We start from the raw sequence: 24762 nt of genomic DNA, 5'->3' as shown, positions 1-24762 counted from the left end.
AATACATATAATGTTGGGGGTCCTTGACATGAAAAGGTTTGAGAACCACTGATATAGCAACAATAGTTTTTCAGAAAAATGAAGACATTTGTTGAGACATTTGACAGTTACAAATGTTCGCTTTAAAAATATATATATTCAAAGATTTGCACACAAATCTTCACGATTTTTCAAAAATAGCAGATCAGCTCATGCGGTGCCTCGCTATGAGCTTGTATATCTGCTATTTTTGAATAGCCAAAGAGCCAAAGTGCGAGCTTGCACGTCTGCAATGTTCTGGAAAAAAAATTGCAATAATCTGGAAACATTTTTAACAACAAATCTTCTCTTCTGGGGGTTCCGTTCCAGGTCCCTGGCACAAAACATTTTCAGATGGGGGCTCCACAGCCAAAAACAATGCAATTTGGGGGAGGTCCTTGACATGGAAAATAGTTTGAGAGCTACTGTTCTACAGTTACTTCTGGCCTCCTGTACAAAACGTCTGCTGTTTTGTGCATGTGAGGTTAAGTTAGTTCATACACACACTCTGCGTTGGTGTCTGGGAAAAAACATTTGAGTACTTTTTTTCCCACCAATCTCTTTTGTGTGAGTACTGTAGTATGATCAAGCTGCTGTGTGTGCATGTGAAGTTATAGGAGGTTTGTTTCACGATCATAACACACACTCTGTGTTGGTGTCTGGGGTCAGGAAATGGAGAGGCTGCAAAAAGAAAAAGGCACTTTCCTTACATCGACTGTTGAACGAGAGAGACAGTGGTTTGAGAAAAGCACCACGTGACGCAACATTACTTCCTCTAACTTCGAGACTTGTGCTTTCCCTCTGTCTTTTCACTGTTTGTGTTGCTTGTGACTGTGACAGTGATGGCAGGGACAAGGTAAGACGCCACTAAAACAACCGCTCAGGGAGTTAATTTGAAGACGTTTTTACTTGGGTATTAGACGCGGGTTGGGGAAGGTATATAAGAGTATGTCTGTGACATAAACCGTCCGTGATTTATACATTACGCTATGGCAGCGGGGAATACGGTATGCCCACTGAATGTGTTGATCTGTGAAGTTGGCATTAGTTGCACTGTTTAACCCATTCAAGCCGGGAACGTGTCTGTGTCATTTTAGATTTTAACCATTATTTTATACGTTGGCTATTCAAAAACAGCAGATATACATGCTCATAGCACGAGCTTGTCGATCTACTATTTTAAAAAAAATCTTGAATATTTTTGCAAATCTTTGAATATATATATTTTTCATTCGTAACTCAAATCTTTGCTTCTGGGAGGTCCATGGAACAAAACATTTTACAAATGTTTGCTTTAAAAATATATATATATTCAAAGTTTGCACACATTTTCATGATTTTTTCAAAAAATAGCAGATCTACAAGCTTTTTTAATCGCATTTTTTTAATAGACCAAAGAAATCTAAAAATGACAGATGCGTTCCCGCCGGATTGAATGGGTTAATATAGTAGTATCCAAATCATTGTAGAGATTTTTCTACAATCCTGTATTGGAATTGGGGACTGAATGACTAAATAGTCACTCAGACACGTACATGTTATCTATATATTTAGCATTACGCTGTGGTTTATGAGAGAACAATTTGAATTCTTTCCACTATATTAGCTGAGTTATCGTTATAGGGCCTTATTGAGCACCGCTCTGGTTCAGCCCCGCAGCGAAGGATGAGTATAGGATTATAAAGACTTATACAGCGTACGCGTCGTTAAGACCACAGTGCCATTTTTTTTGGGGGGGTTTAACCCTTTAAGACCTGGGACGCGTCTGTGTCGCATTTTTAGACTTTACAGATTTTAGACTTTGGGCTATTCAAAAATAGCAGATCTACAAGCTCATAGCGCGGCACCGAGTGCCGCGCTATGAGCTTGTAGATCTGCTATTTTTGAAAAAATCGTTTTTTTTTTTTGCAAATCTTGAGATTTGAGTTAGAAAAGCGAACATTTGTAACTCACATCTTTGCTTCTGGGGGATTCAACAGTTTTTTGATAAAACTTATGTCGCCATAATATCAGTGGTTCTTTTTTCCATGTCAAGGACCCCCAAAATGACGTGTATTTGGCCACGGACCCCCAAATATAAAAATATATGTTCCAGGGACCCCCAAAAGCAAAGATTCAAGTAAAACATTTTCGCTTTAAAACAATATATATTAAAAGATTTGCACACATTTTCGCGATTTTCACGATTTTTCAAAAATAGCACCGAGTGCCGCACTATGAGCTTGTATATCTGCTATTTTTGAATAGCCCAAAGTGTAAAATAATGCTTTTTTAGCTCAAATCAAAAAGTGACCCAGATGCTTCTTCAGGGCTTAAAGGGTTAATATTCACTAACGTTTGAGGGGGGGAAAGACGTATACAGTACGATGAGCCCTTTTCCTTTCATGCATGACCTCGGTTTCCGTTTGTCTGGAGGATTTTCAGCTTGTTTCCTGTCGCTGAGCCGTTTTTTTCTAATTTGAATATCTAACATGTCACACTTGTTATGATTTATACCCCCCCCCCCCCCGTAATCACATTTGTTTGAGAGAGAACAAGAGTAGGATTTTCTGTATTCATTGCTTTTGTATTTTCGGGGATGCCGTATTGGTTTTTATCTGCACTTAACCCATTGAGACCTGAAGCCGATTCTACATGTCTCCTAAATCTCAGCAGTTTTCTGAAAAACGTATGTTTCTATATCAGTGGTGCTCAATCTTTTTCATGTCAAGGACCCCCAAAATTATATGTATTTGGCCGCGGACCCCCATCACAATATTTTGTTCCAGGGACCCCCAGAAGCAAAGATTTGAGTTAAAAATGTTTGCTTTAAATATATATATATTCAAAGATTTGCACACATTTTCACGAATTTTCAAAAATAGCAGATCTACAAGCTCGTAGCGCGGCACTCGGTGCCGCGCTATGAGCTTGTATATCTGCTGTTTTTGAATAGCCCAAAGTGTAAAAGAATGCTTTTTAGCTCAAATCTAAAAATGACACAGTTCCAGGTCTTAATGGGTTAATTAGAACGACAACACAACCCCAAAAAAAAAAGAACCGTCCTCCGTGGCAGGAATGTGTGTCACAGTTTTTCTTTGTTATTGACGAGCAGAACTTGCACAAAGAGGAAAGTGACACAACTTTGGTGAGGCAAGCAGGACACAGAACAGGAACCCACACACGTCTTGCCAATACATCTACCAACGCTGTTGGCATATTCCCCTTTCAGATAGGGGCTATTACAGCAGTGGTGTGAAGTAACTAAGTACATTTACTCAAGTACTGTACTTAAGTACAATTTTGAGGTCTTTTTTTTCACTTTACTGGAGTATTTCCAATTCTCTGTACTTTTTACTTCTACTCCACTACATCTCAGAGGCAAATTATTGTACTTTTACTTCACTACAATTATTTGAAAGCTTTAGTTGCTAGTTACTTTGTAGATTTAGATTATTATTACAAAACGTACTGTACATTAACCACTTCAGCCCTATATACATTTCAGCCATTTGAAAATAGCCGAAAATAGCCGTTCTACAAGCTCACAATGCGTCTCGCAATCTGATATTTTAAAATGATTTGTATACATTTGATTTGATAACTTCAAATGGGACATTCTGCCTTCATGAGTACTTTCTACTTTTGGTAGTTTAAGTGCATTTTGACACCAATACCTTTTTACTTTTACTCAAGTGAATTTTGAATTGCGGACTTTTACTTGTAATTTTTCCACCGCTGCTACAGTATATTCCATCCACAGGTTGCATTATATTGTCAGCACCTCGTTCGTTGCCGTTGCACCCCCCCCCCCCCCCACCCTTGTATTTCCAAAACTGTTACTTTACAGGCAAAGGAAGAAATGACCTGTGTTCCAATGGATCCAATGTTATTCAGTCACAACAGCTCTTGTTAACACTTATCATTGGTTCAATATCTATAAAAAACAACTTAGGGCACACTTTCACTTTCACTTAGAGACAGTAGCAGATCTACAGAATCAGCATGGTTATGCTGATTCTGCCTAGATTCTGAAACTTAGCCTAGTTATAGCTTAAAAACATTCAATCCGGGAAAGTATCTCTGTCATTTTAGATTTCTTTGGCTATTAAAAAATAGCAGATCTATGAGCTTGTAGATCTGCTATTTTTTGTTTATTATGTGAACATTTGTGCAAATCTTTAAATATATATATATATATATATATATATATATATATATATATATATATATATATATATATATATATATATATATATATATATATATATATATATATATATTTTTTTTAAATACATATTCAAAGATTTGCACTCACTTTCACGATTTTTCAAAAAATAGCAGATATACAAGCTCATAGCGCGGCACTCGGTGCCGCGCTATGAGCTTGTATATCTGCTATTTTTGAATAGCCAAATAAATCTAAAATGACAGAGATACTTTCCCGGATTGTATGTTTACAACTGTACTGTACTGTACTTGCTACTGTATAACTAGGCTAAGTTTGAACTTAGTGTGAGGTGGTGAAACTGGCCCCCTGCAGAGAGCTGCAGATGGGCTGTTCTATTGTCACTGCTTTTGGGCAACACTTTTCTACCATGAAGTAGGATGTTAAATGATTAAAAACAAAACAAAAGAACAAGTTGAAATATGGAGATACAAGGTTTCCGCCCAACAGCAACGATATTACAGTATGTCAAGTTCTATAGAAATGATGTTTAATTGCTAGTAGAGCATTGGTTCTCAAAGTGGGGTCCGAGGACCCCCAGGGGTACTTGAGGGTACTTGAGGGGGTTCCAGGGGGTCCCCAGCTAAATGATGGACAGGGACCAAATGGACCCTTATGGGTCTGTAACTCTGAGAGTGTACAAATGGAACCAAATGGACCCTAACGGGTCCATTTGGTTCCATTTGGTTAAATGAACACTGACTTTACAATATGAATTGGGCTCCCAGAGATAGAGATGACATTAAATGTGGTCTGTATCCTAATGCATGTCAAACTGGGGGTCCTTGAAATTGAAATGGTTGAGAATCAATGCTAGAGAGCCGTAAACATCGTCTATTATGGGGGTCCCTGGCTTATCTTTTCAAATGGGGGTCCGCGGTCTAATAAGTGTCTATTTGGGGGTCCTTGGCACGAAAAAGTTTGAGAACCACTGTAGTAGAGTAAGTAAGTAAGAATGGAAGACTCACATTTTGGTGTCCTTAAGATTTTTTATGATAGGGGATACTTTTAGAATTGTAGTTTTATTCTTCTTATCTAGACACTCACTGTGGGGGGGTAAGGTTTCTTTATATGTGCCCCAGACAGTTAGTGGTGTAATGTAACTAAGTACATTTACTCAAGTACTGTACTTAAGTACACTTTTGAGGATTTTTTACTTTACTGGGGTATTTACAATTTTCAGTACTTTTACTTCTACTCCACTACATCTCAGAGGCAACTATTGTACTTTTACTCCACTGCAATTATTTGAAAACTTAAGTTACTAGTTACTTTTGTAGATTTTGATTATTATTACAAAACATACATTAACCACTTCAGCCCTATACATCTCGGCCATTTGAAAATAGCCGATCTACAAGCTCACAATGCGTCACACGTGTTTGAAAGATTTTTATACATTTGAAAACTTGTGAAACGGGACATTCTGCACAATGAGTACTTTTACCTTTGGTACTTTTTGATGCCAATACTTTTAAAATATACTTTTAATCAAGTCAATTTTGAATTCCGGGCTTTTACTTGTAACAGAGTATTGATATATTGCAGTATTGATACTTTTACTTAAGTAAAAATTGTGAGTACTCTTTCCACCACTGAACCGAACCCCGTCTTGTTATATTTTGAGCGTTCTATATTTAAACCACTCGCTGTACTTCAAACAGCATGGTTGGCTAGCCATCACTAGACAACAGTTTAATGACGGTTGCTAACAAGTTAGCCTATGTTTAGGATACCTTAACCACATGAACCCCCCTGTCTCTATTCTGGGGAGAACGTTCAGTGAAAATAGCCGATCTACAATCTTTGTGTTGTGAGCTTGTAGACCGGCTATTTTTGGCGAAGATATTCAGTGTAGACGGGGAATAAAAGTTAGATGGCCTAGTATACGCCCCTGGGGCACTCCGGTCAACTAAGTATATTGGGTGGAAAAAGTACTCAAATGTTTTACGTAAGTAAAAGTATCAATACTGAATACTGTATCAATATAGAAATACTAAAAGTTTGGAATAAAACATTGACTTGAGTAAAAGTACAAAAGTATTGGTATCAAAATGTACTTAAAATACTAAAAGGAAAAGTACTAACATGTTTGAAAATATCAGATCTACAAGCTCGTAGATCTGCTATTTATATATATATATATATATATATATATATATATATATATATCAGACAGGTGAGATGAGGCAGGTGCATTCTCAGAATGCACCTGACGAAGCCAGAAGGCGAAACGCGTTGTGCACAAATAAAAGCAATGAAAATATAAAAGTCCATCTCATCATTGGAGTGTGCGGCCTCATCTCACCTGTCTGATACATTACCTGCTTACCTGGGCCAGCACCTCCTCCATTCCAGAAGTGCACAGGAATTGCTCATTTGTATATATATATATATATATATATATATATATATATATATATATATATATATATATATATATAAATAAAAGAGTAGAAGTAAAAGTATTGACAATTGGAAAAATTCCAGTCAAATAAAATGACCTAAAGATTGTACCCAAGTACAGTACTCGAGTAAATGTACTTAGTTACTTTACACCACTGGGTAATAAGTACATGTTTTTTTTTACCAGCTTTCTCTGTTCTCTGTGTGTTTTCCACAGAATTACCAACCTGCAGAAGCAGCAGCCGCCCATGATCCTGCCCCACCAGCTGAGCGGTGCGGCGCAGGGCTCCGTGCAGCTGAGAATCAAACGCTCCCAGAGTCCCGGGGAGCGCCTCAGCCAATCCAAGTCCATGGTGATACAGGACTGTGACCTGCCCCCCAAGCCTGTAAGTACAGGAGGAGCACATTCATTCAGCCAATGGTGGGAAAAAAAGTACTCTTAAAGCAGTGGTTCTCAAACTTTTTCATGTCAAGGACCCCCTATATTGACACTTATTACCCCGCGGACCCCCACTTGAAAAGATAAGCCACGGACCCCAATAAGAGAAGGTTTTTTACGGCTCTCTAGCAGTGATTCTCAACCATTTTAATTTCAAGGACCCCCAGTTTGACATGCATTAGAGGCTACGGACCCCCATTTAATGTCATTTATACCTCTGGGACCCCAATTCACATTGTAAAATCATCAATGTTAATGTAACTCTGAGAGTGTACAAATGGAACCAAATGGACCCGTTAGGGTCCATTTGGTTCCATTTGTACACTCTCAGAGTTACAGACCCATAAGGGTCCATTTGGTCCCTGTCCATCATTTAGCTGGGGACCCCCTGGAACCCCCTCAAGTACCCCTGGGGGTCCCCGGACCCCACTTTGAGAACCAATGTCTTAAAGGACAACTTTGTTTTTTTACAACCAAGGTTTATATTTTAGCTTGTAATTAAAGTATATAAAAGACGAGTGTTACATTTTTTTCATTTACTGCTTTCTATAGTTTTAGCAATTTTTGCGATTATTTTTTTTACAGTGGGCGGGGGCATTCTGTCCGGTGGCTAAATATGTATTTTTTTACACAATAATTTATTTATTTTTATTTACAGAAGCTCTTCTAGGCCCCAATAACTCACATCTGGCCATCAAAGACCACAGGACCTTTTTTAATTGTGTAAAAAATACATATTTAGCCACCGGACAGAATGCCCCCTCCCACTATAAAAAGATCGCGAAATTGTTAAAACTATAGAAAGCAGTAAATGAAAAAAAGAATAACACTCATCTTTTATTTACTTTAATTACGAGCTAAAATATAAACCTTGGTTGTAAAAAAAACAAAGTTGTCCTTTAAGTTTTACTTAAGTAAAAGTATCAATACTGCAATGTTAGAAGTACTTACGTTGCATGTAAAAGTCCGGAATTCAAAATTGACTCGAGTGAAAGTATAAAAGTATTGGTATCAAAATGTACTTAAAGTACTAAAAGTAGAAAGTACGCATTATGCAGATTGTCCCATTTCACAACTTTTCAAATGTAGAAAATAGCAGATCTACAAGCTCACAATGCGTCGCATGTAGATCGGCTATTTTCAAATGGCCGAAATGTATATAGGGTTGAAGTGGGTAATGATTGTATGATTTGTAGTAATAATCAAAATCTACAAAGTAACTAGTGACAGTATAATATTTACCTCTGAGAGTAGAAGTAAAAGTACTGAAAATTGGAAATACTGGCTTTACTACCCCCCTTTCACTGGCTTCTGAATCCAAGTACCTGTGACCCCAACAGTTTGCTTAGAAAACTGCAAGAGAAACCCATAGCTAGCATCTGATACTACAGCGTCACACACGAAAGTATCAAAACTAGTATTAATAGTTTTGCTACTTTTGAATTTGAATCCTGAAAAGTAAACCTACGTTTTTGGACCTAATGAGGTTTGCCCCCCCGACAGTGACGATATATAATTACACATGAGAAATAAAGTGAAAGAGTTGCATCAAAATCAGAGACTCCTGAATAGATTTTGTTTTAGAATTTCACCATCGTACGACCAATCATACATCAGGCCCTTTTTTATGTCAAGTCCAAAAAGGAAGCAACGTTTTTCTTTTTTTGTCCCGGCTCGTATAAGTGATGCACATGTGATGCTGTTGCGTTTTTTCCCTGTTTGCTAATTACGCAGACAATACCCGCGCTCCTTGTTTTTGCGAGATAGCGGGTCCTGTAATAATAATAATAATAAAGCGTTGGGCCTAGAGGGCAGCCAGGCAAGAGGCTACCGTGTGTAATTAAGCAGCGCTGGTGTCCTGTAGTGTAGACTGGGGAAACGCGGTCATTAACCCATTAAGACCGGGAACGCATCTGTGTGTGTCATTTTAAGATGTCTTTGGGGCTATTCAAAAATAGCAGATCTATAAGCTCATAGCTCATAGCTTGTAGATCTGCTATTTTTGAAAAATCGTGAACAATTTGTGAAAATCATTGAATATATATATTTTTTTAAGCGAATATTTTTTACTCTGTTACAACTTCTGGGGGTCCCTGGAACAAAAATATTTTGATATGGGGGGTCCACGGCCAAATACATCTACATTTTTGAGAACCACTGATATTATAGCTATGGCTAGGATTTAGCAGACATTTGTAAAATCCCTAGAAGCAATAAGATTTGAGTCACAAATGTTCACTTATATATTCACAAATATATATATATGTGACCAAATTTGACTGGGAGACAGTCATCTAGCATTTTTTCATTTTCATTTTTTCATGTCATATCAAAGATTTGCACACATTTTCACGATAAAAATAAATAAATAGCAGATCTACAAGCTCATAGCGCGGCACTCGGTGCCGCGCTATGAGCTTGTAGATCTGCTATTTTTGAATAGCCCAAAGAAATCAAAAAAATTGACACGCAGATGCGTTCCCGCCGGTCTTAATGGGTTAACATTCAGAGCAAGCGTATAAAAGTGTTGCTGTAACGTTGCATCAGTGCGCCCATGCCAGCGCGTGCGTGTGTGCTCTGTTGTTGTTGATTACGGTCACAGGTTTCATTGCGTTGCAATGAAAAACACAAAAGGTTATCCAATCCTCTCTCTCATAAACAAGACCGTGTTGTGTTTGTCCGCGGCGGAGCGCCACTGAGGATACCACTTTATGGGAGGGAGCGGATGATGACATCTAGCCGTGATTTCTCTCTTTTTTTTTTAAATGTTTCACTTTTCAAATCCGGCAGAGGACATTCTGATTCACCCGTGCGCAATAGAGTAGGACTTCATCAATTGTCATTGATTTGAAGAGAGCAGGGCTACACAGTAACATAAACCAGTGGTTCCTAACCTTTTTCCCCTTGGAGTCCCCCCTTCTTACAGCGTACAAAAACTGAGACACCCCACATGTGCATGCACGCTCGCACGCACGCACGCACGCACGCACGCACGCACGCACGCACGCACGCACGCACGCACGCACGCACGCACACACACACACACTAGTGATGAGCGGGTCGGTTTTTTCATGACTCGGCCCGCCCCACCCCGCGACGGAACCCAACCCGCCTCAACCCGCCCCGCGAACCCATATATAAATCTATGGCTCAACCCGCCCCGCGACCCGCGATTATTTTTAAATTCTGTAAAATCATGGTTAGAAAATAATCCCCAAGTGTATTCAAACTGTTTTATTGTTATTATTCTTATTCTTATTAGGAATAAAGACAAAACAAGAGCATGTGATCTTTTTTTTTTTTTTTTGCGTGTGAGAGCGGCTGACCCGCTCACCCACAGCCTGCATAATTGAAATTCTGACTCGACCCACCCGCGCCGCGGTTCCCGCGGGTTACGGGTCGACCTGCTCATCACTAACACACACACACACACACACACACACACACACACACACACACACACACACACACACACACGCACGCTCATGTCCTCTCACCTTAGGATTACCTGTTCATGCTTTGACTAAATCATCATTATAACAGATCTATTAACCAACGATCCATTTCAGTGCATGCATTGTGAGCTTGTAGATCGGCTATCTTATACATTTGAAAAGTTGTGAAATGGGACATTCTGCATAATGAGTACTTTCTACTTTTAGTACTTTAAGTACATTTTGATACCAACACTACTTTTATACTTTCACTCGAGTCAATTTATTATTCTGGACTTTTACTTGTAACGGAGTACTTGCTGTGTATTGCTGCTGTTGCTGTTGTAAGTGTTGTTGTTTTGTTATTGTTGTATGTTTTGTTTAGTTTTTCTTTCCTTGTTTTGTTGATGTCGTTTGAACTGTCTGTGACATTTTGTGTCTTAAATGTATGAAACATTTATGAATGGTGTAATCTGTGGACCCCCTTGAAAACGAGATGGTACATCTCAAGGCGTTATTCCCAATAGAATCATTTCAGTCATCATCATCATCATCATCATATGAACAATTGCGTAAAATAGCAGAAGAAACGCATGAGGGTTCTCAAAGTGGGGTCCGGGGACCCCCAGGGGTACTTGAGGGGGTTCCAGGGGGTCCCCAGCTAAATGATGGATAGGAACCAAATGGACCCTTATGGGTCTGTAACTCTGAGAGTTAAATTAACATTGATTTTACAATATGAATTGGGGTCCCAGAGATAGAAATGCCATTAAATGGGGGTCCGTAGCCCTAATGCATGTCAAACTGGGGGTCCTTAAATTGTATCTTTTCAAATGGGGGTCCGCGGGCTTATAAGTGTCCATTTGGGGGTCCTTGACATGAAAAAGTTTGAGAACCACTGCTTTATGACAAGTTTTACTGATATCACATTGAGAACATAATATATAGAGAGTGGATGAAAGCGAGTCATCATTTTGTGCAACATTTTATAAATATTGGATTATCTCCAAACTGGGGGTTGGGGATCCTTTAGGATTTTAAAACAATTCCGGTTCTTTAACGATTCCTACATATTTAGACCTTCATTAACCCATTAAGACCTGAGGCAATTCTTAAAAATGTTTTCTAAATCCTACCAGTTTTTTGAAAAAAAATCTAAAACATTTTTTTTCAAGATTTTTCAAAAAAATAGCAGATCTACAAGCTCATAGCGCGGCACTCGGTGCCGCGCTATGAGCTTGTAGATCTGCTATTTTTGAATAGCCCAAAGAAATCTAAAGTGACACAGATGCGTTCCGTCTTAAAGGGTTAAAATGTTTGCTACACAAATTCAATCATACTTACAGTATTGCATACATATCATTGTAGTGGTTCCTAAAGTGAGGTCCAGGGACCCTATGGGTTACTTGAGGGGGTTCCAAATGGACTCGTACAGGTCTGTAACTCTGAGAGTGTACAAATGGAACCATTTGTACACTCTGTAGAGTTATGGTGGTCCCTGAAATCAAACCGTTTGAGAACCAACGTTTTTTTGTAATTGAAGTCCACAAACATACCAGCTCTGACAGCGTGATAAAACCCGGTTCCACAAACGGTTCCACATGTGATGGAACCGGAATCCTCAGCGTTGGATCAGGGTTCCTCCGGGTTTCGGAACCCAACCCTATACACCAAACAGAGTAGGGGTCGTGAAATTTGGCGCCCCTCCCCAAGGGGGCACCGGACCCCCAGCCTGGGAAACACACCTGCTAAAATAATGGCCTGTCATTTTTTCAAGTTTTTTCACAAAACTGAAAAAAAAAAAACGATATGATATTTCTTAGTCATTTCACCCAAAAAGTTTATAACAATATTTGACCGTTGACATACGCTGTCTGTCGATTATGTAACATGAGAGGCAGTGGTTCTCAAACTTTTTCATGTCAAGGACCCCCAAGTTGACACTTATTAGCCCGCGGACCCCCATTTGAAAAGATAAGCCAGGGACCCCCATAAGAGAAGATGTGTACGGCTCTAGCAGTGATTCTCAAGCATTTTAATTTTACGGACCCCCCAGTTTGACATGCATTAGGGCTACGGACCCCCATTTAATGGCATTTCTATCACTTGGATCGTAATTCATATTGTAAAAGCTACGTCAATTTAACTCTGAGAGTGTACACATGGAACCAAATGGACCTGTTAGGGTCCATTTGGTTCCATTTGTACACTCTCAGAGTTACAGACCCACAAGGGTCCATTTGGTGCCAAATCTATCATTTAGCTGGGGACCCCCTGGAACTCCCTCAAGGACCGACCCCACTTTGAGAACCAACGGATTATGTAACATGAGAGGCTTAAATGACTTAGGCCAATTTGTGTTTTGACTTAGGCAATTGTAAACCTGACTTAGTCACAAATGACTGTGACTTATGCTAAATAAAATGTCCTAAGTCACATTTTCTTAGACTTGGCCTATAGTCACACTCTTGACACAGACCATTATACTGCTGGAGTGGTAACAGCATGATCTTTTCAAGAAAGATATATATTTTTTTTACCAGAGTGTGTTATGAAGAGATGATTTAGGCATAAAAAAGAATGTCTGTCGACTACCTTTTTTCACTTATGAAAACTAAATAAAAACGAAATAAAAACTAAGCTACGATGACAAAAACAAAAGAGATCCAGTAGAACTAAAAGACAAGTCATCATGGGTGCTTGCGGGTGTCACAACCGAAAACAGCTGATCTACAAGCTCACAACCGGTTGCAGCGCAACACGTTGTGAGCTTGTAGATCGGCTATTTTCAGCATGCAGCTAAGTGAAAATCTGCCACTTCGATGGCATCACAGCCTGCCAAAAATACATTTTAGTCGACTAAATCAACTGTAGATTTAGTCGACTAAAATCTTATGATATTTAGTCGACTAAAACTAGACTAAAAGTAAAACATTTCAGTTAAAATATGACTAAAACTAAAGAGAATTTTATTCAAAAGACTATGCTGTCAAAGTCAACACTGAGGACTTTGTCCTCTTGCTCTCTCTCGTCTGATCGTCAGCATTCCCGCAGTACTGCGTGTGGCCCAGTAGAGGGCAGCCCAGCACTTTGCCAGAGGAGAAAAGTTTAGTGTCAGAAAGTGCAGGGACTCCTAAGACTTGAGCAGTTTGTCTTCACACTGTGTAATAGGTCTGCTCTCTTCTTCCACTCTGTATAAATATGAAATGAATTCCGTCTCACGGTGCGAACGGTGTGATCGCATTTCTGTTTTTAGTGAAAACACATGAATCTGTTAATTGCATCAATAAATCATCATATCATCATTAATACAGTAATGCTCTGGTTTATTTTCCCACTCAAGATGGAGGAATATCCACTGAGAAAATATATATCTTTTTTTTTTTATTCCATTTAAATTTTACAACTATTGTGGGTTTTGAGTATATATATTTTTTGGCATTTACATTTTGTCTTGTTTTATTGCAAGATTTTGATATTAAGACCAATGATCATATCCTGATCATAATTAATATCAGCCTGGAATATAGGCCAGCGAGGTGTTTGCCTTTAGCAATGCTACAGATTTTTTTTTTTTACACACACACACACACACACACACACACACACACACACACACACACACACACACACACACACACACACACACACACACACACACACACACACACACACACACACACACACACACACACACACACACACACACGTACTTAATAAAACGTTAAATATCACACACATTATAATAAACATTGTCCTACAGTAATGTGCCATCCTCTGTACTGTATATGCATAGTAATCTAAGGGTCTGCATTGCATTTCCAATGCTACTGTATAAATTAATACATTAACCAAATCAAGCCAAAGGATTAATAAATAGCCTGCAGTCTTTCTTTTGTACCTGGAAACATTTTATTTGTGCTTTTAAAAAAAAAGAGTCTATAATCGATACTATAACTAATTAACTGAAGAAAAAAAATACCCAGCCTGTACAGTTAACAATCTGAGGCATGCATATACACAAATCTTTAATTCATTTATACAATTGTAACCTCATAAATGTCCAAAACTGCTACTTTTCAGGATTCAAATTCAAAAATAGTAAAAAAAATAAAATAAAATGCATATTAACAGATCAAAAATAGTAGATCTGCAAGCTCGAAACGCGTCGCTTCGCGCCGCGTTTCGAGCTTGCAGATCTACTATTTTTGCCACTTTTGTGTGGCGCTTTAGTATGATCACGTAAGGCATTCCATTTACAAAAAAAAAACACACAAAAAGTTAACATATGGAGATAAAAGGTTCCTCGCCCGACAGCAACGATATATAACATGTAATAATGATATGCAATATTCCCCACTGAGCCGCTGTAGCTCTTGAGAGGGTGCCAAATGTGACGGACGGGGGGGGGGGGTCCATTTGGTTCCATTTTGCACCCTCTCCCAGAGTCACGAATAACCCATTGAGACCTGAAGAAGCATCTGTGTCACTTTTTGATTTGAGCTAAAAAGCATTATTTTACACTTTGGCTATTCAAAAATTGCAGATATACAAGCTCGTAGCGCGGCACCGAGTTTGTAGATCTGCTATTTTTGAAAAATCGTGAAAATGTGTGCAAATCTTTTAATATATATATATTGTTTTAAAGCGAAAAATTTTAACTCGAATCTTTGCTTCCGGGGGTCCCTGGAACATATATTTTTAGATGGGGGTCCGTTGCCAAATACATGTCATTTTGGGGGTCCTTGACATGGAAAAAAGAACCACTGATATTATGGCGACATACGTTTTTTCAAAAAAACTGTTAAATCCCCCAGAAGCAAAGATTTGAGTTACAAATGTTCGCTTTTGAAACTCAAATCTCAAGATTTGCAAAAAAATAACGATATTTCTAAAATAGCAGATCTACAAGCTCATAGCGCGGCACTCGGTGCCGCGCTATGAGCTTGTATATCTGCTATTTTTTGAATAGCCAAAGTGTAAAAAAAATGCTTTTTAGCTCAAATCAAAAAGTGACACAGATGCTTCTTCAGGGCTTAAAGGGATAACAGAGCTTCTTTTTTCAAAGCGTGTGTCTCCCCCCGTTTTTTGTTTTTGCTGTAGCAGATCTCTCGTCATCGGAGGAATCAGTCTCAGCATAGTGTCGGCGGGGCCGCGGCCACACAGCTCTCTACTGTGAGTATAGAAATACATGATGGCAGCAGTGCGTCCGTTATGTGAAACACGCACGCATGATGTCTCCAATGCTCTCTCTCTCACACACAACGAGCAGAAAGGAACAGTTTCGTATGGTAGCAAAATGATGACTAGTATGTGGTTCACCACCGGTCACACCGGTCCAGATAAATGTATTGCTCACACACACACACACACACACACACACACACACACACTCTGTCAATTTAGCTCTGAGAGTATAGACGTGTAACAAGTGTAACTGACATGTAATAAGCAGTGAGGTTCTCTTATATTATAAGCCCTCCTAGGGTTTCTTTACCTCACCGGCACAACAACTAACTGTCATCTTTCCTAGGAAAGAACTTATATTATGCATATGTATATATATATATATATATAGTATATAGGCTGTATATCCTGTTGTGCAAATCAAATAAATCAAACCAAAATGGACCTGTTACAAATGCATAAATTAATCCATTAAGACCTGTGGCCGATTAAAAAAAATGTTTTCTAAAATTCTAACAGTTTTTTGAAAACATTTTTAAAAATAAATGTTCACAATTTAAGAAAAAAAAAATAGCAGATCTACAAGCTCATAGCGCGGCACTCTGTGCCGTGCTATGAGCTTGTATATCTGCTATTTTTGAATAGCCAAAGAAATCTGCAATGACACAGATGCGTTCCCGGTCTTAATGGGTTAACACTGAGGAGTTATACTTTTGTGCAGCATAATAATTCTCTGCTATGCTTTTTTTCCCCCTCAAATTAATTCATACTTTTTTTTCCATGTGTTGTCTATGTTAATTTTGTTGGCGCTGATTTTATTTTCTTTCTCTCCCCCCTGTTGAATGTTTTTTTTTTGTCAGGTTGAGCTGAAAGGTGAATATTTGAATAAAGCGAAAATATCAGAAGGTGGCAAAAAGCTGCGGAAGAATTGGACCTCCACGTGGGTAGTCCTGGCCGCCGACCAGCTCCTCTTTTACAAAGAGAGCAAGCAAGAGGCGGCTTTATCGAATTTGGTATGTAAATGCATATTCACTCTCACTCCATAAGCTGCTTCACGTCTCTTCCTTTTACTGTCGCTCCCCTCAATCCCCCTCTTCTATCCTTTTGTTTTGTCTCTCTCTTCCTTCTTCTTCTTGCACACAAACCAGTGCATATGCCTGACACACACACACACACACACACACACACACACACACACACACACACACAGACGCACGCGCGCACACACAGACGCAGGCGCGCACACGCACACGCACGCACGCATGCACGCACACACACACACACACACGCACTCAGAGCGAGAGCTACATATCCAGGTTTGAAAAAAAAAGAGAAAAAGTGACAGTAAAGTCAGAAGTGACACCACATAGCAAAGAGTTGGCCACCATTACCAGTCAGACTATATAAGAGGGCCAGCGTTCAATTATGGCCTCATATCAACCTTCAGAGAGCCTTGCCTATTAGCATTAAAGAGTGCAAACGTTGAGTGAACGCACACACACTGCATTTTTAATTTGATGCCAAGAAATGAACCGTATTCTTTTCATTTTCGTATTTTTCTACTCAAACTGGCAAATTAACTTTGGCTTTGATCCCGAGGACTGGAGCTCACCCCCATCAGAAACCAATGAGGGGACTGTTTACCCCCCCACCCCCCCCCCCCCCCACCCCACCACCACCACCCTACACACACTCCTGGAAGACAGCGCAGTGCACAGACACAGTGTTTGGCGTGTGTGTTGTTGCTGCCTCCGCGTGTGTGTGCGTGTGCGGGTGTGCTAGAGCGCCTGTCTGACGGCCTGTGTGTATGTATCAGACTTTAATCCACCCTGCCCTGATGTGCCTCTGACGTGCATATAGAGAGGAGTAAGAGAGAGAGAGAGAGAGAGAGGGAGAGAGAGAGAGAGAGAGGGAGAAGACAAACACAGAAAAAGACAGAAACTGGTGACTGGTAGAAAGAGAGAGAGAGAGAGAGAGAGAGAGAGAGAGTGAGAGTATTGGATAGGGGAGGGCTGTCTCTAAAATGAGCTTGCCATGGTTTTTAATGAAGCTCGGAGGACTTAATCAAAGCCTTCTCCCTTACTGAGCCCCGTGAGTGTCGGGTCTGTCAGAGTCCCCTCCGTCCAATAGTTCATTATTCGAGAGCGACATTTTGAGGGGCCGGGCTTTTTATTTTTTTTACACACAGATTGAAGTTATCTGACCCCTTTCCGATGGAAACCGTCGTCTCGTTTGACTCGCTTGTTTTCTCAGGGAGAAAAAGGATCCAACATGTGGGCGATACACACCCCTGATAGCCGTGTCTCTTCTTTGAAATCGAATCTCCGCCAGTGTGTTTTTTTTTCTGATGACGGGTTTATATGATGTGGTTCATCTTTTTAGTCTCTGAAACAAATTAGGCTCGCGACACCGATTCTACAAATGTCTCCTACAGTTTTCAGAAAAAAAACGTATGTTTCTATATCAGTGGTGCTCAATCTTTTTTCACGTCAAGCACCCCCAAAATGATATGTATTTGGCCGCGGACCCCCCATCTCAAAATATGTTGTTCCAGGGACCTCCCAGAAGCAAAGATTTGAGTTAAAAATGTTCGCTTTAGAACAATATGTATTCAAAGATTTGCACACATTTTCATAATTTTTCTAAAATAGCAGATCTACAAGCTCGTAGCGCGGCACTCGGTGCCGCGCTATGAGCTTGTATATCTGCTATTTTTGAATAGCCAAAGTGTAAAAGTATGCTTTTTAACTCAAATCAGCTGCAATGTATATACGCTGCCTCACACAAAAAGAGCTTGTGAGCCTGTGTTATGTTGTAACTAGAGTTTCGGGGGGCTACGCCCCCCTCAATCCCAGCCGCGCACGGGGCCCAGCCGTGTGTATATTGGGGGACCCAAATCGCCGGAGTGAAACTGTGGAATTTTTTTTTTGAAAAAGGAAAAAATTTGAAGAAATAATATTTGTTATGTTTCAGGGGGTCCACAGGGGGTCCGCGGACCCCCTGATGGTCCACTGACCCCCTGTGGAGTGTTGGGACGCGCGGGGACACCCCTGGAACATTGCGGACCATTTCGGTGTTTTTTTTTTTTTCATGAAGGTGGTTGCTTGTTTCTGGCGCAGGCTGTGCAAACCTGGCAACCCAGCGCATGCTGCCGCACGTTTAAGTGGCGTAGCGTCATGAGGGTCAGTGGGGCCGTGGCTCGGTCAGTGAAGACCCTGTAGTGCGGATGATATGTGGCATAGAGGGGCAGATTGTAAATCCACAGAGGAAACATCCGTGGGCTACCATTGGTTCAGCGATGTGTGCGGTCGCCCTGCGGCCCCTCCTCCTCCACCAATGTGCAGTATTGAGAGCCCTGACGTCACAACAATTGGAGCGATGGGCACTGCACTGTGGTTGGTTAGGGTACACCTAGGGCCAAGGTAGAACCCAGTTAAAGCCTGCATGGGCAAACCCAGTTAGGACCCGCCTTGGTCCCACATAAACATGGCTAGTTGGGGCCCACCTAAGGGCCAGGTAGAAGCTACTTATAGCCTGCATGGGCATCGCAGTTGGGACTGAAGTGGATGCCGCTGACATTGCTGACATGGGGTCCATATGGTTTAGCCCACCTTGAAACCATATGGGAACTACGCTGGCATGCTGGCTGTAATGCAAACGCTGCATCATACCTGCAGTGTGTAGTTTGATGTTGTGTGTGTAGCAGATATACCTGCAGTGTGTAGATCAATGTCCATAGGAAAGTCAATGCCCAGCAGTGTTTTTTTTCCCCAGCAGAGTTTCTAGTGTCTCTGTGTGTCTCTGGAAGAGGTTGCACATGAACTCTGCAGCCGCACTGAGGCGCTCGAACACAAACACGTTGACATTAAGCTGCTTCACACAACAAACATCAGCACCACGCTGCTGTTTGTCCAAAAGACACAATATCTGCTCTCCCACCAACGTCATGTGTTCATTTAGCGATAGGCGTACAGACTCCTTTTGACACATTTTACGTCGTTTATCCAGCTCTCACTGACTCTCCACATCGGGCTGTTATTGTGCTGCGATCAAGTCAACGATGTGAGAGATTAGCTATCACAGACGGACGGACAGGGGGTGAAACATAGTGTTGCGCCATGCCTTTCGGCCTGGCGGAGACAATAAAAAACCGCAAGTGAAGGAAATGGCCATTTCTGCAACAGAAGTAGTCAATAAACTATGCTATGAAAACATGGGCCACATTGGCAAAGAATGTAAGAAAGAGGCAATCATGTAGAAAATAGCCGATCTCCAAGCTTACAAAGCCTCTGAACGTGAGGCGTTTCGAGCTTGTAGATCGGCTATTTTCACAATATTTACTTGTGGAACGGAGTCAAACAGAATTGGGGGGTCCCAGATCAAGTACGTGTATTTGGGGGGGGGGGGGGGCGGCGTGAAAGGGTTGATAAACACTGCTCTAATCGGAGCGAAATTATCTGAAATTACTACATGACCATAATGCAGCCTAACATCTGTTGCACGGGGCGGTCCTGCCATTACGTTAGTTACTGTAGTTGCTGTGGAGCGACATAGTTCTCCAGAAGACACACACAAACATACACCATCTACAATGGACGAACTGAGCAGCAATATAGACATTCACCACACGAACGTGCATTGTTGACAAAGTGATTGCACAGGCGCTGCAGGCATGACAACCAGGTTAGCGTTAGCGACATGGCAGCTATCACAGCGCCCTGTCCGTCGTGCTGCAACTGCCTGTGATGGCTACAGCAGTAACAGCAAGCAGTCTGCGATGCCATTGTCTGGAGACTGCTCTTAGCGTGACACGACCAATGAGAGTGAGCGCTGTAGTTGTTGCTAAGATACGGTGGCGTCTCTGCCCCATAGCTTGTAGATCTCTCACACATGATTGGCGTAGGCTGCGTTGCCAGGTCTGACTTTGTGTGTAAGCAATGGTCGGCTGATTTTGGCGCGCCTTTGGGCTCGTTTGCATTGTGCGCACGGCAGCGCTTGTTTAGCGTACGTCAGCGCGACGTGGCAACGGACGTGGCAACGTGAAAGGTGATTGGCTGGTGAAAAGAAACACCCGACGTTACACCAGAAATGGTGCCTGGAGAAAATGGTGACCAAAAAAAAAGTTTGGAAAAAAAGGAAAAAACCCCCGCAGCGGCTGCGTGCTGTTGTGTTGATGAGGTCGTGCGCACGGTAAACGGTACGAAGCTGCCTCCCCTTCCGTTTTGTCCGACATTTGGTGAGCAGAAGTAATTATGTTGCGCGGTGGAAAAGGTGTATTGAGCAGTGAGATGTCCCCTACGCGAGGCGTAAATTCAGCGCGGCCGGCGTGGCGAGTCAGTTGGCGACATGTGGTCTGGCGGTGCGTTGTTTAGTCGATAACAGAGCTGTGGGGTGTGGACACCGAGGGTGCGGAAGTTGGTCGCCATTTATATAGTTAGATTGTAAGGCAGCATTAGTCAAATAATGTACGCACAGCCAGGCTCTGTTTACTGGGTACACTTTTGGGCCTTTTCACGTTTTACCTTTGGGGAAACCTTTGACCCATTCAATCCCGTAGTGCATCCGTCACTTTAGATTTCTTTGGGCTATTCAAAATGAGCAGATCTACAAGCTCATAGCACCGAGTGCCGCGCTATGAGCGGCCAAATGCATATAATTTCGGGGTCCTTGACATGAAAAAGTTTGGGAACCACTGATTCTGAAACATAAGTTACAGAATTGTAGTACAAAAGTATTGGTGTCAAAATGTACTTAAAGTACAGTACCAAAAGTAAAAATACTAAAATGTAAAAATGTAAAATGCAGATCTACAAGCTCACAACGCGTCGTGACCGCGTTGTGTCCCAATTAGTTTGATGTCACTTTTTTTAACCACTTTCAACCTCTCCTCCTTACCTTAGGCATTAGACGGTAGGTTTAAGGGGTTAAATAAAATCAAAGGCTTTTAGTATCAATAATCCTATTTGTCAATATCCGAATCGTCAGCCGAGTTTGTAGTTTCCCCGATATGGAAGAAAATTGGAGCCAGATAGGAGAGTCCCCTTTGTAGTGAGACGCCATTGTTTCAAAGGGTCCTTCCATATTGTATGACATTGCTTACGGAATTTTAATTTTCTTTTTTTTTTCTCAATCTTTTCTTTTTTTTTTTCATCCTCAAGAAATCTCATGTCTTAGAAATGGTTTGAATTAGCTGAGACCACAGTAAAAGGCAATAATATCTAAATGGCCGTGGCCATGCCTTTTACTTTGATTAGTTCTTGCTTGAAAAGCAGCATTTTCCAAATCACATTTCTCTCTCTTCGACGGAAAACAAAGTCGTTCTCTTATTGTGCCACGGTTACACACAGCGGTTTTAATTGCCAAAGGGAAAGGGAGAAGAATAAGATATCGAGGATATTGAAAATACAGTAAAACTTTTCATGCTCGTTTGAAAAGAGAATGATAGAAATAATATACGTGGGTAAAACTGTGAGACCAAAGCAGAAATAAATTGGTAAGTCTTCTCATTCGATTACATTATTGCACTCTGCTCTGATATTGCTGGAGTGTGTTCTTTTTTTTTCTTGGTCTTGAGCCTGATGAAGGTCATGTTGTTGGAATAACGATATGAGCGTCCGTTGTGGTAAAAGGTCGTGGAAGAGCACGACCGCGCCAAGCAGCGCTGGGAGAAGTACTCAGATTTTTTTACTTTTGGAGTAAACGTAGCATATCGTTGCTGTCACGCAGAAACCTACAGTATTATCTCCATATTTTAGATGTTCGTGTTTTCTTTTTTTTAAATGAACACCCTACTTCAGGGGTCTTCAACAGGGGGTCCGGGACCCCTAGGGGGTCCTCAGAGTTACCACAGGGGGTCCGCCAAATCTTTGTGTGATATGATTTTTTATTTTACCTTAACTACTTGAACCCTAGCATCCCTTTTCTGAGGAGAACTTTAACCAAAAATAGCCGATCTACAAGCTCACAACGCCTCGCGCTGCGAGGCGTTGTGAGCTTGTAGATCTGCTATTTTTGGCAAAGAGGCATAGGTGTACAGGGAAAAAAGAGCAGACCAAGTAAACCCCAAAAAAGTTTTCAATTTTATACAATATAGAGGGGGTCCCTGCTTCATCTCTCTCTCAGCTAGGGGGTCCTTGGCCTGAAAAGGTTGAAGACCCCTGCCCTGCTTGATCATACTACAGCGTCACAGAAAATTATCAAAAGTAGCAGATCTACAAGCTCGAAACGGGGCGCAGAGCGACGCGTGTCGAGCTTGTAGATCTGCTACTTTTGATAATTTTTTATTTGAATCCTGAAACGGTTACAGTTTTGGACATGCGTTTTCCACCCCGACAGAGACGATATACCACAGTGTAAAAGTACTTACAGGTTTAAGTACAGGTCCTGGCATTCAAAATCTTACTTAAGTCAAAGTACCAAAGTATTTGTATTATTGGAATCACATATTTCATATTATTGGACTCTGATTATTGTACATTAATAGAGTACTTCGCCCATAAAATGACTTATTTTCTATCAATTAAATTGCACACCCCATGAAGCATTGAATTCATCAGTCAATAGGAGACTTACCGGTCATCAAATTATTGGCTTAGGAATGCCACAAAAACAAAACAAATCTCCATGAATTAAACATATTAGTACTTTTACTTTTAGTACTTTAAGTACATTTTTATACCAACACATTTTGAAATCACTTGTAGCAGAGTACTTCTACATTGCACTATTGATACTTTTACTTAAGTAAAAAAAAAACATTTGAGTACTTTTTCCACCACTGCTGATCTCTGACGCCCCCCCTTTGTATCCGTGCTTCTATCTGTAGAAATCTGGATGCAGGCCTGATGGAGTGGACCTGGCGGGGGCCGTGGTGGAGTGGACAACAGAGAAGTCCAGCAGGAAGAACGTGGTCCAGGTGAGACAACCAAGACCACCATTGCGACTTTTTTCCCCTTTTTACCAGCTTGCAAGCTGGTCTAAGAAGAGACTGACCTACTAGTCATCCATGTGTTCGACATATTCACGACATGTTTTCAATCATTGGCTGTCCTTTAAGCCAATGGGGATACTTTCCCATACTCTGAACGGGCGGTCTCGTCCTCCCAAGCTATGGTTACTAGACACGGCTCTCGCCTCTATGGCTACTATACACGCCTGCCATCGGTAAATCGCCGTGACAGAGTAATACACACACACACACGCACACGCACACACACACACACACACACACACACACACACACACACACACACACACACACACACACACACACACACACACACACACACACACACACACACACACACACATACTGTACACAGAGAGAGAGAGAAAAAGAAAGCAAGCTGGAATAAATGACTGAGTCATGCCTTGTTTTTTTACATTTTTATCCCACGATTTTTGTAACCCGTTTTTTTCACCCAGTGCCAATTGCCTATGCAATCCTGGGCGCTACTCTCCCTCTGCTAGCCTGGGGAGAGCCCAGAACTGAGCTCATATATGGCTTGTATATCTGCTATTTTTGAATAGCCAAAGAAATCTAAAATGACAGAGATACGTTGCTGGTCTTAATGGGTTAAGTGGTTAAGATAGCAGTTCAGATGATTCATTCAGTGTCTATGGCCACCTGTTCCTGAGCAGAATTACATTTGAGTCAGATTGTATTATTCTTATAATGCGTGATGCTGCTACGGAGCAGTCTTCTGTACATCCTGATCCTACAAATGATTATGCACTTTTATGGCATTAAGGCTGATCTTGCACAGTAGTATTCTTCTTCCTCTTGTCCTTTGTCTTTGAAGATAATGTTTTGACAAGGACTTGAGCCAGGGAAGCAAACCGATCAAAATGTCACTATGTGGAAATGAGATCCAGACCCTTCTATCTATCAGTACGGCCGATCAGTGGCGTGCACAGACATTTTGAGGGGCAGGTGCTCAAGTAAATTATCCTTTTTTTTGGTTTACTTGGTCTGCTCTTTTTTCCCTCTACACCTATACCTCTTAGCCAAAAATAGCCGATCTACAAGCTCACAACGCCTCGCACTGCGAGGCGTTGTGGGCTTGTAGATC

At 41.0% G+C, this 24762-nt stretch overlaps 1 protein-coding gene across 1 annotated transcript in view; it reads left to right on the top strand.

Moving 5' to 3' along the window:
- Positions 1-811: 811 nt before the first annotated feature.
- Positions 812-24762, top strand: part of arhgap15 (Rho GTPase activating protein 15) — a 130522-nt gene continuing 106571 nt past the window's right edge. Inside the window, exons 1-5 of the mRNA XM_084085259.1 lie at positions 812-874; positions 6849-7017; positions 15611-15679; positions 16552-16704; positions 23517-23606. Of these exons, the coding sequence (XP_083941385.1) occupies positions 861-874; positions 6849-7017; positions 15611-15679; positions 16552-16704; positions 23517-23606 (495 nt within the window). The 5' untranslated portion in view covers positions 812-860. The remainder of the gene's footprint in view (positions 875-6848; positions 7018-15610; positions 15680-16551; positions 16705-23516; positions 23607-24762) is intronic.

Source organism: Gymnoscopelus microlampas, assembly GCF_963454915.1.
Source record: "Gymnoscopelus microlampas genome assembly, chromosome: 17".
NCBI classification, from domain to species: Eukaryota; Metazoa; Chordata; class Actinopteri; order Myctophiformes; family Myctophidae; genus Gymnoscopelus; species Gymnoscopelus microlampas.
Note: the sequence above shows the minus strand (reverse complement) of the source record. Positions and strands in the feature narration are given on the sequence as shown.